Raw genomic sequence first — 22,281 nt, forward strand, 5'->3', positions numbered from 1 at the left:
AGAACTGAAGGGTGCTACTGCTCCTGAATCAGTTAAAGCCGCATAGAAGGCCACCTTTGGTCCGTCTGTGAACACGGGAGAGAAAGTATACTTATTTAGGACAATTAACTGATAAAACGTAGAAATTCCGAATTAGAAAAGATCTTTACTTATTAAACCTACTTAGTTTCTAATGAGATGTTTTTTGAAAGTGAAGAGAAATTTTCCAATACCATAATTTAACAACATGGGAACAAGTGAAGTTCTCAGAAAATGTTTCACCTCTCTTTACCTCCTCCTCCTCGCCTTTCACTTTCATTCTATCATACAACGAGGAACAATATACACTATTTCAATTTCTAGTGGCCCAAAAAATACCGATTTTTATTTTGACTAAAGTCTACATACGGCATCTTCCTTTACATTTGTACTCAACATGTATTTCATTGCTTTCTATAAAGGCATGTTCTGTCATATTAAATATACATTACCAGTATTCTTCCTCTCACTGGCACTGTCTTGCTGCCAATGCTAGAATGATATCAGCAGAAACACTGGTTACCTCACAGTTAAAACTGAGAGACACATTAAATGACCAACCCACTGTAGAACGTGAGCTGATACACTTTATCATATTTGCATTTTCACTCTCACTGGCAGTCAATCCAATTCAACTTTATTAATCATATTGATTCTCCCACTAATTCAAGAATAAGCTTTTCTACACTAGCTGTATTCTCACTTTCACTGGCTTGCAGTCTGGCCCCCTTACTCCTCAGCTCCACTCTCTGTTCAACCACCATGTCTCTCAGGGCTCTCAGCTCAGCCCAGACATCAGGTGGTGTGGTCGTGCGTTTGCCTGTCGTGCCTATAGCTTCAGTTCTTTGGGTCTCTATCTGAAATTCACTCACCATATTCTGTTCCCCTGTCCGTTGAGTGATGTCATTCTCTCTGACCCCTCCACTCTCCTCCTGAGTCCATGACCAAGACAGACAGAACACCCATCACTCTCCTCCTGAGTCCATGTTCCAGACAGACAGAACACCCTCCACTCTCCTCCTGAGTCCATGTTCCAGACAGACAGAACACCCTCCACTCTCCTCCTGAGTCCATGTTCCAGACAGACAGAACACCCTCCACTCTCCTCCTGAGTCCATGTTCCAGACAGACAGAACACCCTCCACTCTCCTCCTGAGTCCATGTTCCAGACAGACAGAACACCCTCCACTCTCCTCCTGAGTCCATGTTCCAGACAGACAGAACACCCTCCACTCTCCTCCTGAGTCCATGTTCCAGACAGACAGAACACCCTCCACTCTCCTCCTGAGTCCATGTTCCAGACAGACAGAACACCCTCCGCTCTCCTCCTGAGTCCATGTTCCAGACAGACAGAACACCCTCCACTCTCCTCCTGAGTCCATGTTCCAGACAGACAGAACACCCTCCACTCTCCTCCTGAGTCCATGTTCCAGACAGACAGAACACCCTCCACTCTCCTCCTGAGTCCATGTTCCAGACAGACAGAACACCCTCCACTCTCCTCCTGAGTCCATGTTCCAGACAGACAGAACACCCTCCACTCTCCTCCTGAGTCCATGTTCCAGACAGACAGAACACCCTCCGCTCTCCTCCTGAGTCCATGTTCCAGACAGACAGAACACCCTCCGCTCTCCTCCTGAGTCCATGCCCCAGACAGACAGAACACCCTCCACTCTCCTCCTGAGTCCATGTTCCAGACAGACAGAACACCCTCCACTCTCCTCCTGAGTCCATGTTCCAGACAGACAGAACACCCTCCACTCTCCTCCTGAGTCCATGTTCCAGACAGACAGAACACCCTCCACTCTCCTCCTGAGTCCATGTTCCAGACAGACAGAACACCCTCCACTCTCCTCCTGAGTCCATGTTCCAGACAGACAGAACACCCTCCACTCTCCACTCTCCTCCTGAGTCCATGTTCCAGACAGACAGAACACCCTCCACTCTCCTCCTGAGTCCATGTTCCAGACAGACAGAACACCCTCCACTCTCCTCCTGAGTCCATGTTCCAGACAGACAGAACACCCTCCACTCTCCTCCTGAGTCCATGTTCCAGACAGACAGAACACCCTCCGCTCTCCTCCTGAGTCCATGTTCCAGACAGACAGAACACCCTCCGCTCTCCTCCTGAGTCCATGTTCCAGACAGACAGAACACCCTCCGCTCTCCTCCTGAGTCCATGTTCCAGACAGACAGAACACCCTCCACTCTCCTCCTGAGTCCATGTTCCAGACAGACAGAACACCCTCCGCTCTCCTCCTGAGTCCATGTTCCAGACAGACAGAACACCCTCCGCTCTCCTCCTGAGTCCATGTTCCAGACAGACAGAACACCCTCCACTCTCCTCCTGAGTCCATGCCCCAGACAGACAGAACACCCTCCACTCTCCTCCTGAGTCCATGTTCCAGACAGACAGAACACCCTCCACTCTCCTCCTGAGTCCATGCCCTTGACAGACAGAACACCCTCCACTCTCCTCCTGAGTCCATGTTCCAGACAGACAGAACACCCTCCACTCTCCTCCTGAGTCCATGTTCCAGACAGACAGAACACCCTCCACTCTCCTCCTGAGTCCATGTTCCAGACAGACAGAACACCCTCCACTCTCCTCCTGAGTCCATGCCCTTGACAGACAGAACAGCAACACAAGCAGAGCTACAGCACCCCTCATTCTGATACAATGCTTCTTCAGATATGATATAGTCTACAGAGCTAATTTCCCTTCCTTATACACAGAGAACACACATTGTAGTGAACCACAACATGGGACACAAGCTGCACGTGTTCTCAAAGGTGAAGTCTAGACAATAAAACCAAAGACTGGTAAAATACAAGACAATTGAGAAGGTGTTTCCTTAAAGCAGGTCATTTCGATCAATGAGGCTACGAGACTGCTTGTTGTTATTGTCTGTCATTTGCCAGTCACCAAGGTCATCAGATTTCAGGTTGAAAACATTGCTCAAGGTAATAGGGAGGGTGCTAAGATCATAGGACCTGAAGGGGCATGGACACAGAGCCAAACCCAGAGCAGTGTACAGAGACGAGATCTACTGTGCCCTCCTAACTTATTTAAATTAGGCTAAAGCACAGAATGTCACCTTATATTTCTTATGTTGGTCCTGTGTGTGTGTCTCAGCTGGTAGAGCAAGGCCCTTACAATGTCACGATTGTGGGTTGGTTCCCGCTGGGGCCACCCATAAGACAATGTATCCATGCACTACTGTAAGTTGCTTTGGATAAAAACATCTGCTAAATGTCATATTCTATATTATTATAGCGAAGGCTTTAATTAGGGGAAAAGAGTGCGAAGTTGTTGTGCCTATCGAGCATTAAACTGCTGAAGAGGAGACAGGTTACAAAAATACTGAAAAGCGGTGTGATAAAAGCTGATCAAGGCATCTGTGTCCAAAGACTTACCTTTACTTGACTTTGATTATTTATCCAATGAAATTGCTTCATAATAAAGCAACAACAAATAAGTTGATGTCTGTCCAGATACCGGAGGGCGCTGTAGTTCATCTAACTCTAGGCCACTACCAAGAAGACTATTTCCCTCTAGAGCTCCCTACTGTATGTCCTTGGATCCATACTGATAAACAGTCAGTCAGATACCAACACTACCAGATGGATAGTAACATTGCCGGTAAACAATTTAGTTATATGGGTGATTTCACTGGCATCTATCTCAGGGGGCAGAGTTGCACTTGTTTTTTTCCCCAGATGAAAATAAATACAGGTCTAATTAAAAGGTTAAAAAAAACTATAAGGAGTATGGTATTGAGTTAAAGTGTAAATTTAGAGTTTTCTGTTCAGACTTTGAGTTTGTGTTTTACTTGGTGCTAACGATAGGTACATTTGGGCCTTGTCGTGGACAGACTATGCCATGACTATATAATGTAACCTAATCATACATCCCAAATCTTCTTCTCCCCTTCTTTCCACCAACCAGAAACACTGAGCTACTGTCATATTGAACTAATTAACACATTCATCAGGATGCCATACAGACTGTAAAACATAAATAACACAAAATTCTGCTTTTATTGATGCATTTATTAATACGGGAATCATTGTGGCTCCAAGAGGCCTTGACATACAGACTCTACACTAGAGACCATTACAGCATCCACGATGTTCTCACACTGTGAAGAGCAGGAAGCCACTGAAGATGTTGTGATTATTTGAGTTATCATAGAGCCTGTTGCTTGCAGGGATGCGCATGTACACCACATCTCCCTCCTCTAGCTCCAGACTGACTCCATTAGACAGTGTCTCATAACCTCCAGCATTATATCCCTGACTGTACATGATTTTCTGTCCATTCTTATACATGTATGCATAAAAGTAAGACGAGGTCTGGACACTCATGGCAGTGAATCTGATGTAGTAGACTCCTCTCACTGGTGCTGTGAAGACACCTGCATCAGAGGAGAGTAAAGAGGAATCAACACTTTCCGTTTCTCATGTTCTCTTTTGGCATGCAACAAAAATCACACAAATCAACAGAATGCCATTGACACCTGATAGCTAAACAAGAAAAGTTATAACTTTGTAGCTAAAGTAAGTACCAGACTACTTAACATCCTAGCCTAATGGCCATAAGAGCGACTAGCCTCAGAAGCCCAGGCCTACGAAGGAGGATTTGGAAGGATGGCCACGCATGACTAAAGAGTGACAAATACATATCACATTTGCAAGGAGCATTCAAAAAGGGACAAAAGGTTGGTTTGAAATCAGGCCAGAGATCAGTGAAAGTAGACTACCTGTAGCTGGGTTGTAGGCCTTGCCAATGTTTGAGAAGATTTTGGTGTATACCAGTGTGGTTTCAGCAACAAAGGGTCCAACAGTTCCTGAATCAGTCAAACCAGCAGAGAAGGCCACCTTTGGCCTGTCTGTGAACACAGGAAAGATAACATACAGATTGAATGACAGACTGTACTTCTAGTATTCTCAAGTCCACAGTGAAAATTGCATTACACCCTCTGGCAAAATATTAAATGTTGTTAATAACCCAAATCCAGATAGCTGATGTTCTGAAAGAGCTGCAACATCTGAATCCCTACAAATCAGCCAGGCTAGACAATCTGGACCTCCTCTTTCTAAAATGATCTGCTGAAATTGTTGCAACCCCTATTACTAGCCTGTTCAACCTCTCTTTCGTATCGTCTGAGATTCCCATAGATTGGAAAGCTGCCGCGGTCATCCCCCTCTTCAAAGGGGTAGACACTCTAGACCCAAACTGCTACAGACCTATATCTATTCTACCCTGCCTTTCTAAGGTCTTTGAAAGCCAAGTTAACAAACAGATTACCGACCATTTCGAATCTCACCGTACCTTCTCCGCTATGCAATCTGGTTCCAGAGCTGGTCATGGGTGCACCTCAGCCACGCTCAAGGTCCTAAACAATATCATAACAGCCATTGATAAGAGACATTACTGTGCAGCCGTATTCATCGATCTGGCTAAGGCTTTCAACTCTGTCAATCACAACATTCTTATTGGCAGACTCAACAGCCTTGGTTTCTCAAATTATTGCCTCGCTTGTTTCACCAACTACTTCTCCGATAAAGTTCAGTATGTCAAATCGGAGGGCCTGTTGTCCGTACCTCTGGCAGTCTCTATGGGGGTGCCACAGGGTTCAATTCTTGGGTCGACTCTCTTCTCTGTATACATCAATGATGTCGCTCTCGCTGCTGGTGATTCTTTGATCCACCTCTACGCAGATGACACCATTCTGTATACTTCTGGCCCTTCTTTAGACACGGTGTTAACTAACCTCCAGATGAGCTTCAATGCCATACAACTCTCCTTCCGTGGCCTCCAACTGCCCCTAAATGCAAGTAAAACTAAATGCATGCTCTTCAACCGGTCGCTGCCCGCACCTGCCCGCCCGTCCAGCATCACTACTCTGGATGGTTCTGACTTAGAATATGTGGACAACTACAAATACCTAGGTGTCTGGTTAGACTGTAAACTCTCCTTCCAGACTCACATTAAACATCACCGATCCAAAATTAAATCTAGAATCGGCTTCCTATTTCGCAACAAAGAATCCTTCACTCATGCTGCCAAACATATCCTCGTAAAACTGACCATCCTACCGATCCTCGACTTAGGCGATGTCATTTACAAAATAGCCTCCAACACTCTACTCAACAAACTGGATGTAGTCTATCACAGTGCCATCCGTTTTGTCACCAAAACCCCATATATCACCCACCACTGCGACCTGTATGCTCTCGTTGACTGGCCCTCGCTTCATACTCGTCGCCAAACCCACTGGCTCCAGGTCATCTACAAGTCTCTGCTAGATAAAGCCCCGCCTTATCTCAGCTCACTGGTCACCATAGCAGCACCCACCCGTAGCACGCGCTCCAGCAGGTATATCTCACTGGTCACCCCCAAAGCCAATTCTTCCTTTGGCCGCCTCTCCTTACAGTTCTCTGCTGCCAATGACTGGAACGAACTGCAAAAATCTCTGAAGCTGGAGACTCTTACCTCCCTCACTGGCTTTAAGCACCAGCTGTCAGAGCAACTCACAGATCACTGCACCTGTACATAGCTCATCTGTAAATAGCCCATCCAATCTACCTCATCCCCATACTGTATTTATTTATTTATTTATTTATCTTTCTCCTTTGCACCCCAGTATCTCTACTTGCACATTCATCTTCTGCACATCCTACCATTCCAGTGTTTAATTGCTATATTGTAATTACTTCGCCACCATGGCCTATTTATTGCCTTACCTCTCTTATCCTACCTCATTTGCACATGCTGTATATAGATTTTTCTACTGTATTATTAATTGTATGTTTGTTTATTCCATGTGTAAGTCTGTGTTGTTGTATGTGTCGAACTGCTTTGCTTTATCTTGGCCAGGTCGCAGTTGCAAATGAAAACATGTTCTCAACTAGCCTCCCTGGTTAAATAAAGGTGAAATAATTGTTTTTTTTAAACAAGTGTCTATGTATGAATCAGTGTTGCAGAGTGAAACAGCATAATGCTAAATGTTGGAGCAAGATCTCAGGGAGAGTGAGATCTCAGGGAGAGTGAGATCTCAGGGAGAGTGATGTCACCACATGATAGTTCACATCTGCCACAGTAGAAGAGTTCTATCTGGGAGTAGGAGGGAGCTGAATACAGCCAAACTGGGAGAGAGTAGAGAAGCTTTGTGGTGTTTGGATGGATTCAAAACTGAACAGAGCAGGCGAATCAACTGCTACATTTTCAATTGTGTGTGTGTTGTCGAGTTTAAAATGAACTGTGACATCACCCTCCTAAGATCGAAGACTCAACTGTGGCTCTCAGAGTGACAAGCTAATGTTTTGCTAGACGTGTGTATGTTTGAAGCGGATGTCAAGGCAATCATCTGTTTTACCTGCAGTTGCTCTCTTCAGCTCCTCCACCTGGCTCTCACAGGTACTCAGTCTGGTCTCCAGGGCTGAACAATCATAAAAACATCAGGACTACTCCATGACTACTCTTATGTATTATGCACTTCCTATGGACAGTAAGGTTTTAAGTACAGTAGCACTTTTAATAGACATTATGTAAACATACCTGCAAGATACCACATATTCCATAGAATTATTACAAGGTAAAGAAATATTCAAGTATTTCTGTCATTTAGGTGAACTATCCCTTTTAAACAACCAGTAAATCACTCTTACTTATTACCTGCATTCTCAGCCTCACTGGCTGTCACTCTGTCCCCAATGGTTGATAGTTCAGCAGCTTGGGCTAAATTTATGGAAACATAAGCTATTCAAGTTTATGTAAAACAGGTGAGAAATAATCATGATCATTCATATAAGAAATATAGAGAATGACCTGTATTCTTTGTCTGCAGCTCCTCCACCTGGCTCTTACTGCCACTCAATCCAGCTGTCAGGTCTAGAATGATAGAAGAAATATGAAAAACAGTTCATGTTGCTTCTGATTGTGGAAAGAGGTGCCTGAAAAATCACAGGACAGGAAATAGGACGGGACATTGTTGAGGCCTTATGTGCCTCTTGGCGTAATAAGGCCTAAGTACGGCCTTACAAACTAATCTGAAAGAAACGTCCATCCAGAATGTTAAATGTTCATTATTTCCACTCTCGCTGACAATCAAATGTAACTTTAGTTGACTCTTGACTGTAAAGCAATAAATAATAAGCTTAAATGACCTGCATTATCTTTCTCCACTTCCTCAACTTTATTCTTGGTGAGCATCAGCTCCACCCTAAGATCGGTCACTGTGTTTCTCTGCTCCTTTGCCTCAGCCTCACTGGCTGTCACTCTGACCTCCATGTTCCTCAGCTTCTCTCTCTGCTCCACCACGATGGTTCCCAGGTTGTGCACCATGTCTCTCAGCTCCTTCATCTCAGTCCAGATGTCAGGTAAGGTGGTCGTCTGTTTGTTGGTTCTCTCTGAAGCGTCAGTCATTTGGCTCTCCATCTGAACCCCTCTCATCCTGCTCTCTCTCCCTGCACTGTGTCCCTGTTGAGTGATGTCATTCTCTCTGACCCCACCACTCTCCTCCTGAGCCCATGCCCCAGACAGACAGAACAGCAACACCAGCAGAGCAACACTACCCCTCATTGTGAAACGATACCTGTTCAGATATGATGCACTTCATGAGGCTCAGACCCGACTTATATACACACACATCTCAGTTAAGCAGAACGTGTACAAGAGACACGTCATACTCAGTGGAAAAATACTAAGCCATTAGGACGTTCCGATAAAAAAAAGAACATTTTATCAGAAGTTTCAACACGTAGCAGTTCAATCGATGTTGCGTAAGACTGTGAGAAGTCTGCAACTGCAGTGATCTCATGTCTCAGTACAGTTTGTTTGTGAACAGGTACAGAACTATGTGGTAAAAGACACAAACTTGTAATATAATCAGAATCTATCAGAGCACTTCTAGAACAATTGCTGCAGCTGTAGTGTAGAGCAGACAGGGAGTGAATGGGTGCATATTTTGTGGAGGGAGGGTAGCGCATTGCAGTAGTAGACTATATGAGGTGAGGTCAGGTTTGGAGTTTAGCCGTTGGACAGAGGTTAACACCCCTAGACCTGTGATATGGGAGTAGGGTGAAGTTGCCCTTATAAGATGTTCTTGGGTCAGTTTTACATTATTCCAACTAATGATTATGGATATGATCGGGGAGGGGATGCTGATCCTAGATCTGTACCTAGGGGAAACTTCATCCCAGAGCTTATGATAGGTGTCATTGACCATTGTCAGATCTCATCCAAGTAGGTTGGATCTAAGCATTATGGCGATGGTCCACCGAGCATTCTAGGCAAAGGGAAGGTTACGCCCTACTGCTTCTCCACCTATTCAGAGTGTTTCATATCTGCATTCTGTAAACACAGAAGGGGATGGAGGGGGTCAAGGGACCAGGAAAGCTGATGAACTCATTCTTTAAGGCAATGAGTAAAAAATATATTACATAAGTGAACTTGCTTTCACCTGTCTAGCTGCCTGGCTGTCTGCCCCCTGCAGAGTTGAGCTACATCAGACAGACTCATTGTAAATGCTTCAATGAATTACATGAGATGTGTGTACAAAAACACCTAAACAAAAATAACTTTGTACTGGGGAGAACCCCAAAATGGTTTGAGGACTGGGGTACCCACAATGCATTATAATTTGAACGCTGTAGTGACGTCATGTTGTTGCGCTAGAACTGCACGACCCAACAAGAAGCCTGTGGGTGGTGGTCGATTCGTTCAGCCTTTTTAACAGTAAAAGCAACTGAACTAGCACGCTAATTTGGATTAGCCCTTCCCAAATCAGTTAATTAAGCCCAGGTAAGCACCATTTCGCAAGCTTTTGGGCAGCTAGCTGCTATTAGCCAGCTAAGGGCATGCTAACGAAGCTGAGCTAGAACTAGTAACGTTAACCTGGTTCAACGTTAGCGTAGCGAAATTGCCAATAGCTTATAGTGAATTGCAAACTAATAAAACAGCAAGTAAACGTTGGCTAACTAGAAGTTTTGATACAATAATACAGTGGATTCGAAAAGTGTACACCCCTTGACTTTTTCCACATTTTGTTACGTTACAGCCTTATTCTAAAATGTATTAAGTTGTACCCCCCCATTCTACACACAATACCCCATAATGACAAAGCCAAAGGAAAAACAGGATTTTAGATTTTTGCAAATGTATAGAGAATACAAACTGAAATATCACATTTACATTAGTATTCAGACCCTTTACTCAGTACTTTGTTGAAGCACCTTTGGCAGGGATTACAGCCCAGAGTCTTCGGGTATGACGCTACACGCTTGGCACACCTGTATTTGGGGAGTTTCTCCCATTCTTCTCTGCCGATCTTCTCAAGCTCTGTCAGGTTGGATGGGGAGCGTCGCCTCAGTTATTTTCAGGTCTCTCCAGAGATGTTAGATCGGGTTCAAGTCTGGGCCACTCAAGGATATTCAGAGACTTGTCCCGAAGCCACTCCTGCGTTGTCTTGGCTGTGTACTTAGGGTTGTCCTGTTGGAAGGTGAACCTTTGCCCCAGTCTGAGGTCCTGAGCACTCTGAAGCAGGTTTTCATTAAGTATCTCTCTGTACTTTGCTACATTCATCTTTCCTTCGATCTGCTGAACAACATCCCCACAGCATGAGGCTGCCACCACCAAGCTTCACCGTAGGGATGGTGCCAGATTTCCTCCAGATGTGATGCTTCGCCTTCAAGCCAAAGAGTTCAAGTTTGGTTTCATCAGACCAGAAAATCTTGTTTCCCATGGTCTGAGAGTCCTTTAGGTGCCTTTTGGCAAACTCCAAGTGGGCTGTCATGTGCCTTTTACTGAGGAGTGGCTTCCATCTGGCCACTCTAGTATAAAGGCCTGATTGGTGGAGTGCTGCAGAGATGGTTGTCCTTCTGGAAGGTTCTCCCGTCTCCACAGAGGAACTCTAGAGCTCTGTCAGTCACCATCTGTTTCTTGGTCACCTCCCAACCCTTCTCCCCCAATTGCTCAGCTTGGCTGGGCGGCCAGCTCTAGGAAGAGTCTGAGTGGTTCCAAACTTCTTCCATTTAAGAATGATGGAGGCCACTGTGTTCTTCTGGACCTTCAATGTTGCAGAGATTTTGTTGTGCCCTTCCCCAGTTCTGTGCCTCGACACAATCCTGTCTCGGAGCGCTACGGACAATTCCTTTGTCCTCATGGCTTGGTTTTTGCTCTGACATGCACTGTCTGCTGTGGGACCTTATATAGACAGGTGTGTGTCTTTCCAAATCATGTCCAATCAATTGAATTTAACACAAGTGGGCTCCAATCAAGTTGTAGAAACATCTCAAGGATGATCAATGAAACAGGATGCACCTGAGCTCAATTTCGAGTCTCATAGCAAAGGGTCTGAATACGTATGTAAATAAGGTATTACTGTTTTTTTTATTTTTAATACATTTGCAAAAATGTCGAAACCTCTTCGCATTGTCGTTATGGGGTATTGTGAGTAGATTGAGGATATCTGTTTTTAAATCCATTTTAGAATAAGTTTGTAACGGAACACATTTTGGAAAAAGGGAAGGTGTCTGAATACTTTCTGAATGCACTGTGCGAAAGCGATAATCAAAGAGGGACTGGCTGTGCGTTCTATGGAAAATAATGAATTACGTGGAAGGTGTGGAACTAACCTCCCATGGAGTTGCATTATTTTCCAGAGAACTCATTGAGCCCCGAGTTGATTATCCATTTTATACCATGGTTATAATTTAACACACTAGAAATGTGTTAAAACATCCAGTTGAAATAATGCACACGCTAGAATGCCCTTCAAGAATATTCAACAATGGGCGGCAGGTAGCCTAGTGGTTAGAGCGTTGGACTAGTAACCGAAAGGTTGCAAGATCGAATCCCCGAGCTGACAAGGTGAAAATATGTCGTTCTGCCCCTGAACAAGGCAGTTAACCCACTGTTCCTAGGCCATCATTGAAAATAAGAATTTGTTCTTAACTGACTTGCCTAGTTAAATAAAAATGTTTTTTTAAAAAATGCCATAGTATAATTAAGCAGTAAGGCTTGAGGGGGTGTGGTATATGGCCAATATACCGCTGCTAAGGGCTGTTCTTAGCCGTGGTATATTGGCCATGTACCATAAACCTCTGCTATTATAAACTGGTTAACAACGTAATTAGGACAGTAAAAATAAATGTTTTGTCATACCCGCCAATCAGCATTCAGGGTTCGAACCACCCAGGTTATAATGCCAGTTTATAATAGCAATAAGGCACCTTGTGGGTTTGTGGTATATAATCAATATACAGCAGCTAAGGGCTGTATCCAGGCACTCTGCGTTGCGTCGTGCATAAGAACAGCCCTTAGCCGTGGTATATTGGACATATACCACACCACCTCGGGCCTTATTGCTTTAAACAACGCACAGTATATCAGCTAGATCGGCATGACCAATTAATTAGGGCCGATTTCAAGTTTTCATAACAATTGGTAATCTGTATTTTTGGACGCCGATAATGGCCGATTACATTGCAATTCACGAGGAGACTGCGTGGCAGGCTGACCACCTGTTACACAAGTGCAGCAAGGAGCCATGGTAAGTTGCAAGCTAACATTAAACTTAACTTATTAAAAAAAAATCAATCTTAACATAATCACTAGTTAACTACACATGGTTTATGATATTACTAGTTTAACTAGCTTGTCCTGCGTTGCATATAATCAATGCAGTGCCTGTTAATTTATCATCAAATCACAGCCTACTTCGCCAAACGGGTGATGATTTAACAAAAGCGTTCCAGTGTATAAGCAGAGTCAGGGTATATGCAGCAGTTTGGGCCGCCTGGCTCGTTGCGAACTGTGTGAAGACCATTTCTTCCTAACAAAGACCGTAATTCATTTGCCAGAATTGTACATAATTATGACATAACATTGAAGGTTGTGCAATGTAACCGCAATATATAGACTTAGGGTTGCCACCCATTCGATAAAATACGGAACGGTTCCGTATTTCACTGAAAGAACAAACATTTTGTTTTCAAAATGATAGTTTCCGGATTTGACCATATTAATGACCTAAGGCTGGTATTTGTGTGTATTATATTATATTATAATTAAGTCTATGATTTGATATTTGATAGAGCAGTCTGACTGAGCGGTGGTAGGCAGCAGCAGGCTCGTAAGCATTCATTCAAACAGCACTTTCCTGCGTTTGCCAGCAGGTCTTCGCAGTACTTGAAGCACAGCGCTGTTTATGACTTCAAGCCTATCAACTCCCGAGATTAGGCTGGCAATACTACAGTGCCTATAAGAACATCCAATAGTCAAAGGTATATGAAATACAAATGGTATAGAGAGAAATAGTCCTATAATAACTACAACCTAAAACTTCTTAACTGGGAATATTGAAGACTCATCATGTTAAAAGGAACCACCAGCTTTCATATGTTCTCATGTGATGAACAAGGAACTTAAACGTTAGCTTTTTTACATGGCACATATTGCACTTTTACTTTCTTCTCCAACACTGTGTTTTTGCATTATTTAAACCAAATTGAACATGTTTCATTATTTATTTGAGACTAAATAGATTTTATTTATGTATTATATTAAGTTAAAATAAAAGTGTTAATTCAGTATTGTTGTAATTGTCATCAATCAGCCGATTAATCGGTACCAGCTTTTTTTGGTCCGCCAATAATCGGTATCGGTATTGGCGTTGAAAAATCATAATTGGTCGACCTCAAATATCAGCATGGTAGAATTTGATGGCTTTAAGTTCATTCTTAGATGTTTGAGCTGCTTTTGAAAGCAAAAGTTTAATTGAAAACATTATTGTCATTGCTGAATTAGATTTTCATAATAGCAAGCTAGGACTGATGGTTTGGTTAGCTAAACTAGCAAGTCTGTTTGGTTACCAAGTCAACTAACGTTACTGTAGCTATCTGGTAAACTAGCTAGCTACTAGGTGTTAAACACATTCATAGCAGCAAATGTGATAAATTATAGCCATGGTATGAAAGGGATAATGAACTCGGGGCTCTATGCGTTCTCTAAAAAATAATGCAACTCTGTGGAAGGTTAGTTCACTGTAGCGCGTCGTGGAACACACCTCCCACGTCGTTCATTATTTTCCACAGAACTCGTTGATTATCCTTTACATAATGCACGCTCTAGAATGCCCTTCAAGCCAATCAGAAAGGAGTATTCAACAATGCCATAGTATAACTAGCCAGTTGGCTAGCCAAGTTGTCTGCCTGCGTTAGCGAACAGTAGCTAGCTAGATGGCCGAGGAGAACAGCTGCTAGCCAGTCAGCTTCCACTAAACCTTCCAGGGCATGACACAAGGGCAGACCACCATAGTCCCTGTGCCCAAGAACACAAAGGCAACCTGCCTAAATGACTACAGACCAGTAGCACTCACGTACATAGCCATGTAGTGCTTTGAAAGGCTGGTAATGGCTCACATCAACACCATTATCCCAGAAACCCTAGACCCATTTCAATTTGCATACCGCCCAAACAGATCCACAGATGATGCAATCTCTATTGCACTCCACACTGCCCTTTCCCACCTGGACAAAAGGAACACCTATGTGAGAATGCTATTCATTGGCTACAGCTCAGCGTTCAACACCATAGTACCCTCAAAGCTCATCACTAAGCTAAGGACCCTGAGACTAAACACCTCCCTCTGCAACTGGATCCTGGACTTCCTGACGGGCCGCCCCCAGGTGGTGAGGGTATGTAGCAACACATCTGCCACGCTGATCCTCAACACTGGAGCTCCCCAGGGGTGCGTGCTCATTCCCCTCCTGTACTCCCTGTTCACCCTAGACTGCATGGCCAGGCACGACTCCAACACCATCATTAAGTTTGCAGACGACAACAGTGGTAGGCCTGATCACAGACAACGACGAGACATCCTATAGGGAGGAGGTCAGAGACCTGGCCGGGTGGTGCCAGAATAACAACCTATCCCTCAACGTAACCAAGACTAAGGAGATGATTGTGGACTACAGGAAAAGGAGCACCGAGCACGCTCCCATTCTCATCGACGGGGCTGTAGTGGAGCAGGTTGAGAGCTTCAAGTTCCTTGGTGTCCACATCAACAACAACCTAGAATGGTCCAAACACACCAAGACAGTCGTGAAGAGGGCACGACAAAGCCTATTCCCCCTCAGGAAACTAAAAAGATTTGGCATGGGTCCTGAGATCCTCAAAAGGTTCTACAGCTGCAACATCGAGAGCATCCTGACCGGTTGCATCACTGCCTGGTATGGCAATTGCTCGGCCTCCGACCGCAAGGCACTTCACAGGGTAGTGCGTACGGCCCAGTACATCACTGGGGCAAAGCTGCCTGCCATCCAGGACCTCTACACCTGGCGGTGTCAGAGGAAGGCCCTCAAAATTGTCAAAGACCCCAGCCACCCCAGTCATCGACTGTTCTCTCTACTACTGCATGGCAAGTGGTACCGGAGTGCCAAGTCTAGGACAAAAAAGGCTTCTCAACAGTTTTTACCCCCAAGCCATAAGACTCCTGAACAGGTAACCAAATGGTTACCCGGACTATTTGCATTGTGTGCCCCCCCCAACCCCTCTTTTACGCTGCTACTCTCTTTTTATCATATATGCATAGTCACTTTAACCATACCTACATGTACATACTACCTCAATAAGCCTGACTAACTGGTGTCTGTATATAGCCTTGCTACTGTTATTTTCAAATGTCTTTTTACTGTTGTTTTATTTCTTTACTTACCTACACACACACACCTTTTTTTCCCGCACTATTGGTTAGAGCCTGTAAGTAAGCATTTCACCTGTTGTATTCGGCACACTTGACAAAAACTTTGATTTGATCCAAATCATGTCTAGCCAACTAGATATCTAGAACATTTTTGCTAGGTAGCTAACGTTGTCTAACAAGCTATGCGTGTTTTATGGTGACTGAAAGAGTCAAACCAGTAACTTTACCACAGTGTTGGTTTTGTACTTCCTAGACTGATGTACATCACATCATTAATGTGTTGTACATTGTGCAGTTGAGAAACCCGGCTATAAAATATGCAGTAATACATGTATGATGGCTACCTGATATGAGAATGTGTCTAACTGAATCCTGCTACTGTTTTGCGCTTTTCTCCTGTCCCCTCCATAGATCTGTAGAGGCCAGACTGGCTATGTCTGAGCCCTAAGGCACAGCCGACCATCCCAACTGGACCCCTACAAGTAAGACCTGCTAGTAGTAAGCCCATATCTGATCAGGACTTTGGTCAGTTCCAATGCAATTCAGTCTATTCAGTGAGCGAGTAGCAATTAAAAAAATTAAATTGACCCAATCCATGGTCTAATGTGGATCTTACATTCTGCCCTTTATATTCTGCTATTAGTTTATTTTTAAATGTTTTATTTAACCTTTATTTAAGTAGGCAAGTCCGTTAAGAACAAATTCTTATTTACAATGATGGCCTACCAAAAGACAAAAGGCCTCCTGCGGCGATGGGGGCTGGGAATAAAAATATAGGACCAAACACACATCACGACAAGAGAGACACTACAACACTACATAAAGAGACCTAAGACAACAACACAGTGTGGCTATGTATTTTTCCCTGTCAACATTGCGAGTTGCAGCCCAGTTTAATTCACTTACACACGCTGCAGAGGATCGATCAATTGAGACAAAAGACATTGTGTCCCTTAGAGAGAGGAAATAAAATGACTGTGACCAGCCCTGTTCTGAGAGCTGACCGTCTCCCTCTCCCCTACAGTGCAGTGAACCAAATGGGTCGTTGTGTCTTTCTGTTCCTGCTGCTACAGACCCTGCAGACATTGGCCGAAGGTAGACATGAAGTATATCTACCGCTCTCTCTCATATGGACATTTGCTTTGCATGTGTGTTAACTCTCTCCCCTTCTACTTCTCCTCTCTCTCTATTAGATGGCCAGTTGCTGTGTGTGTGTGAGGGCAGCGGCTGCCTCAACTCCGCCCAGTGCGAGGGCTCTCAATGCTACTCGTCGGTGGCGGTCAGTAGCCATGGGGCCGTAGTAACACGGGGCTGCCTGCAGGGATCAGAGAAGACCCGTTTGATCTGTTCTACGGCGTCCTCCCTCAGCCATGCCCTTCTCTGCTGCTCCAGCTTCATGTGCAACCGCAACGCCACCGCCAGCTCACTACTGCCCCTCCTCGCTACAGGTGGGAACTGCACCCCTTAAACTACTTTTAAGAAAAGCAAAGACTTTGGCTTGTTTCATGGCATGCTGGGTCCAGTTGTAGTGATGTAACATTTTCTCTCTCTCTCTTCCGCCTTTCTACCTCCAGCTCCAGAAGAAGAGCCTATGAGGTATCGTGTGGAGACTCTGGCCCTGTTTGTATTGGGTCCAGTAGTGATCCTAACCCTCCTGTCAGTCCTATCTGTGTTGGGCTGCAGGAGGCTGCACCATGGCAGGCTACAGCGACTACAGGAGTTTGACCCAGAACAGGATGCGATTGACGGACTCATCACCTCTAATGTTGGGGACAGCACTCTGGCTGTAAGAAGAAAATACTTGTATGAGTTTGTTTGTATTAATATAGAGAGAACCCTGATGACCTCTGTCTCTCCCCCACTTCCCTCTCAAGGAGCTGTTGGACCACTCCTGTACGTCAGGCAGTGGTTCAGGCCTGCCCTTCCTGGTCCAGAGAACTGTGGCCAGACAGATCAGCCTGATGGAGTGCGTAGGTATGTAGAAACGCAACACTTAGATCAGCCTAATGGCGTGTGTAGGTACATAGAATCACAACACATACAACAGACAAACACATATAATAGAAATGTAAACATTTGTAACGAATGAGGTGTCTCTCCCCGTGTCTTTAGGTAAGGGGCGTTATGGAGAGGTCTGGAGGGGTCAGTGGCAGGGGGAGAACGTGGCTGTGAAGATCTTCTCCTCCCGAGACGAGAGGTCATGGTTCAGAGAGACTGAGATCTACAACACAGTGCTACTGAGACACGAGAACATACTGGGTGAGTAGGAGCATCTCGCTCTCTAACCCACATCCAGCTCCCACATCCAGCTCCCACATCCAGCTCCCACACGCTATATTGGACTCAAGCACACAAACGCATATTGAACAATGTTATGAAATGGTAATATTCAAATAATATTTAATAATAATGGTCAGGGTTCTCCCCAAAGAATGTAAGAGAGGTGGTGCCTTCGGAAAGTATTCAGACCCCTTGATCTTTTCCACATTGTTACTTTACAGCCTTATTCTAAAATGGATTAAGTCATTTTCCCCCCTCAATCTACACACAATACCCCATAATGACAAAGCAAAAACTGGTTTATAGAAATGTTTGCACAAAAAAAAAGTGAGGATGGATAGGGAGCGTCGCTGTACACATATTTTCAGGGTTTTTGGTATCCCAGATCTGTGCCTCGACACAATCCTGTCTCGGAGCTCCACAGACAATTCCTTCGACCTCATGGCTTGGTTTTTGCTCTGACATGCACTGTCAACTGTGGGACCTTATATAGACAGGTGTGTGCTTTTCCAAATCATGTCCAGTCAATTGAATTTACCACAGGTGGACTCCAAACAAGTTGTAGAAACATCTCAAGGATGACCAATGGAAACAGGATGCACCTGAGTTCAATTTCAAGTCTCATAGCAAAGGGTCTGAATATGTATGTATATAATTATCTTAATAGTACATTTGCAAAAATGTCTTAACCTGTTTTTGCTTTGTCATTATGGGATATTGTGTGTAGATTGATGAGGGGGAAAAAAATTATTTAATCCAATTTAGAATAAGGCTGTAACAAAATGTGGAAAAAGTCAAGGGGTCTGAATACTTTCCGAATGCCCTGTAAGACCATTATAGGTGTTCAAAAATCTCCCGCCGTCCTCAGCAGCACCACCTTGTTAAAAATTCCTGGGGAGAACCCTGATGGTAATATTAAAATAATAGTTATTAAGATTTTGACCTCTCCGTTTCCTTCCAGGCTTCATGGCGTCAGATATGACGTCTCGTTACTCCAGCACCCAGCTCTGGCTTATCACACATTACCATGACAACGGCTCGCTCTACGACTACCTCCAGAGGGTTCCCGTAGAGACGGGGGAGGGCCTAGCGATGGCGACGTCAGTGGCGTGCGGTTTGGTGCACCTGCACACGGAAATTTTCGGCACCGAGGGGAAGCCGGCCATCGCTCACCGAGACCTGAAGAGCAAGAATATACTGGTGACCAAGGATCTACACTGTTGTATAGCTGATCTGGGTCAGTAGTGTGTGTGTCTGAGTGTCTGTCTTTACATGCTACTAATTAGCTTCGGTACTTAAATCCAGTGTGAAAGAAATATGTCAGAGATTGATAGATGCAGAGCCATATAAAAAAATAAAACGGGGCACTCACAATCACACACAGTAGCCATTTTGTGCCAGTACTGAACAGTTTCTCTCCTCTCCCCCTGTTCCCTACAGGCCTGGCAGTAACCCACTCCCAGTCAGACAACCAGCTGGATGTAGGAAACAACCCCAAGGTGGGCACCAAGCGCTACATGGCTCCTGAAGTGTTGGATGAGACCATCCAGACAGACTGTTTTGATGCCTATAAGAGAGTGGACATCTGGGCCCTCGGTCTGGTACTGTGGGAGATCGCTAGGAGAACCTACAGCAACGGTCAGGACTAATAATGTTTTTATTACCTAAAATAGTTCAGGAACCTCTGACGTCAAGTGGCTTCCTCTCCTTGTCCCCTTTCCTTCACCTAGCCCCTGTAACCCTTGACCCTAACACTAGATGTCCTCTTACCCCTGTGATCAGGTATTGTGGAGGAGTACAAGCCACCGTTCTATGACCAAGTGCCTAACGACCCCAGCTTTGAGGACATGAGGAAGGTGGTCTGTGTGGAACAACAACGACCGTTCATCCCCAATCGTTGGTTCTCCGACCCTGTGAGTATGACCACTACGTGACCGTTAAATGACCACACACACGGGTACCATGACCTTAACGGTAACACTAAATTAAGGTAATATGTTCTCAGGTTTCTGTGTTTCAAACCCTGTCTTCTTGTGTATAAACTTACAATGACCCTCTCCATCTCTCTCCCCCGCTCCTCTCTCTCTCCCCCACCCTCTCTCTCTAGACCCTGTCTGCCCTGGTGAAACTGATGAAGGAGTGTTGGTACCAGAACCCCTCGGCTCGCCTCACAGCCCTGCGCATCAAAAAGACCCTGAACAAGATCCAGAGCTCCCTGGAGAAAGGAAAGAAGTCGTGAGGAGAGTAAAGGAGGGCGACTGCCAGAGGAGAGAGAGAAAGAAGGCAGGGGGGGTGGAGATAACAGATCAGATGGACACAGCTGCTGCTACTGAACATGAATGTTGATATCCTTATTGGCTGAATGCTGAACTGAACTAGCTGGTCACTCCGTGTGAGATGGTGTTACCGTAGCCTTACCCTGCTTTAAAGGCCTGTACACGCTGCAGGGGTCAAGGCTGGGGCTCAGACCCTCTACACACACGCACTTCTGCCCATTTGTCGTTTCAATGTTCAGCCAATCATATTATGTTGCTCTACTCAGACAATCAATCAGATGTGTATTCCAATGTAGGTACACACACGAACGAAGACACACACAATCTTGAGTTCAGTTACACAGGAACAGAGCCAATAGGATCAAATGAACGCTACAGTTGTGAACTCTATAGTAAAATATTGATGTAATGTGCTTTGTGTAGGGTGGGACTATGATGATTTGTAATGTTATGACTAGGAGTTTGGGGTTGGTTTTGGGAAGGGAAAACTGATTACATTACAAGGAAACTTTATATACCCATGTAAATGCAGTTTTTTGGGCTATTAAGACATTGTGTATTTACAAAGGAAGTCAGGAGACATGCCTCCACATGCTTTGAATTGTGAGCTGTGAATGCATTATTGTTATAAATATTGGAACCACATACTGATTCAGTATTGTATGCTTTGTAGAATTCCACCCAGTGCTCTTGATTTACTTCACACCTGCGCCATGTTGGCAGTTTTCACCTTGACTGGTTTCAAAAGTGAACAACTCTCCCTACCCAGAGTGCAGGGCCTTTGCCAGATTTGGTTGTGGGGCCCCCCACCTCGTGACAAAACATTTTATTGGCCCCCCTCTTTACGGAGGAAAGAGAGAATGTATATATATATTTTTTAATGTGATTTTCCTGTGTTTTATATATTTCCACAGTATGAGGTTGGAATAATACTGTGAACATGATAATGCCCTTTTAGTGTAGTAGCTGTTTGGAATTTCAGCCTGTCCAAACTTCTCTCCCAATAACATTTTTTGTTTTCCACTCCCAGACAGTGCTAGTAAAGTTTTTTTGCTTGAGAAAGTGCTCTTGCTAACAATCACAGGTACTTAAAGGGATACTTCTGTATTTTAGCAATGAAGCCCTTTATCTCCTTCCCCAGAGTTAGATGAACTGGATACCATTTGTATGTCTCTGCATCCCGTATGAAGTCAGTTGGAGGTAGTCGCGTGAGCCAATGCTAACTAGTCTAAGGTATCTACTAGCAGGTGCTAACTCTAGCTAGCAATTGCACTAACGCTAGTTAATAACTTCCTTCAAATGGCACGTAGACACAAATGGTATCCACGAGTTAATCTGACTATGGGGAAGTAGAAAAGGTATGAAATTATATGCACTCGCTACTGTAAGTCGCTCTGGATAAGAGCGTCTGCTAAATGAAAAAAAAAAAAAGGGGCTTATTGCCAAAATCCTGAAGTATGCCTTAAATGTTACCCAGAAATGATTTGATATTGACATAAAAACGGCTGCATTGGACCTCAGACATTTTGGGGCAGAGAGAAAACATAAACATTAACACATTTAGCCAATTTCCTGTAATTCTACACGTAATGACATGTTAATATGATATCTGAGTGAGAATGACTAACCAAATCAATGGGGCCCCCTTGGAGGTCAGGGACCCTGGTCGGTATTTGTCCATGATTCCTACAAGTTTAGATAGCTGGCTAGACTAGCTGACATGGTTAATTGAGTGGCTGTCAGTGACTGACATAACAAGAGAAAAACTGCTGTTGCATAACCACATTTCTAAATTGCAGCTGGTGTATTCTATTCTTATTCTCATTAGTAAATTGAGACTCGGCTGAGTTCCTGTTTTGGGGAGGATCCCGGAGGCCCTTAGTGACCGCTGATGTCACTTATGCCTGGAACCGGCCCTGCCGGAGTGTCAGGCAAGTTTAATCACGTGCACCTAATGATTCTGCTCACCCAGGATCGCCAACGCATAGGAAACAGAC

The 22,281-nt window shown here is 44.5% G+C and overlaps 2 protein-coding genes across 3 annotated transcripts; one reads left to right on the forward strand and one right to left on the reverse strand.

Moving 5' to 3' along the window:
- Positions 1-4,132: 4,132 nt before the first annotated feature.
- LOC100195755 (complement component 1, q subcomponent-like 2) lies at positions 4,133-8,585 on the reverse strand. Its single transcript, NM_001140784.1, has 6 exons — positions 8,191-8,585; positions 7,853-7,915; positions 7,700-7,762; positions 7,401-7,463; positions 4,782-4,910; positions 4,133-4,436 (listed from the first exon to the last, which is right to left on the reverse strand). Exons 1-6 carry the CDS (start codon positions 8,474-8,476, stop codon positions 4,156-4,158), a joined length of 885 nt encoding a protein of 294 aa, NP_001134256.1. The 5' UTR covers positions 8,477-8,585; the 3' UTR covers positions 4,133-4,155.
- Positions 8,586-9,683: 1,098 nt separating this feature from the next.
- LOC100196610 (Activin receptor type-1) lies at positions 9,684-20,929 on the forward strand. 2 transcript variants are annotated; one of them, XM_014151831.3, is made up of 11 exons: positions 9,684-9,826; positions 16,140-16,210; positions 16,753-16,823; positions 16,922-17,176; positions 17,303-17,514; positions 17,603-17,702; positions 17,841-17,987; positions 18,970-19,245; positions 19,449-19,646; positions 19,791-19,921; positions 20,116-20,929. In XM_014151831.3, exons 3-11 carry the CDS (start codon positions 16,766-16,768, stop codon positions 20,245-20,247), a joined length of 1,509 nt encoding a protein of 502 aa, XP_014007306.1. In that variant the 5' UTR covers positions 9,684-9,826; positions 16,140-16,210; positions 16,753-16,765; the 3' UTR covers positions 20,248-20,929.
- The last annotated feature ends 1,352 nt before the right edge of the window (positions 20,930-22,281 follow it).

This window comes from Salmo salar, chromosome 17 (assembly GCF_965601325.2).
Source record: "Salmo salar chromosome 17, fSalSal1, whole genome shotgun sequence".
In the NCBI taxonomy this organism is placed as follows: domain Eukaryota; kingdom Metazoa; phylum Chordata; class Actinopteri; order Salmoniformes; family Salmonidae; genus Salmo; species Salmo salar.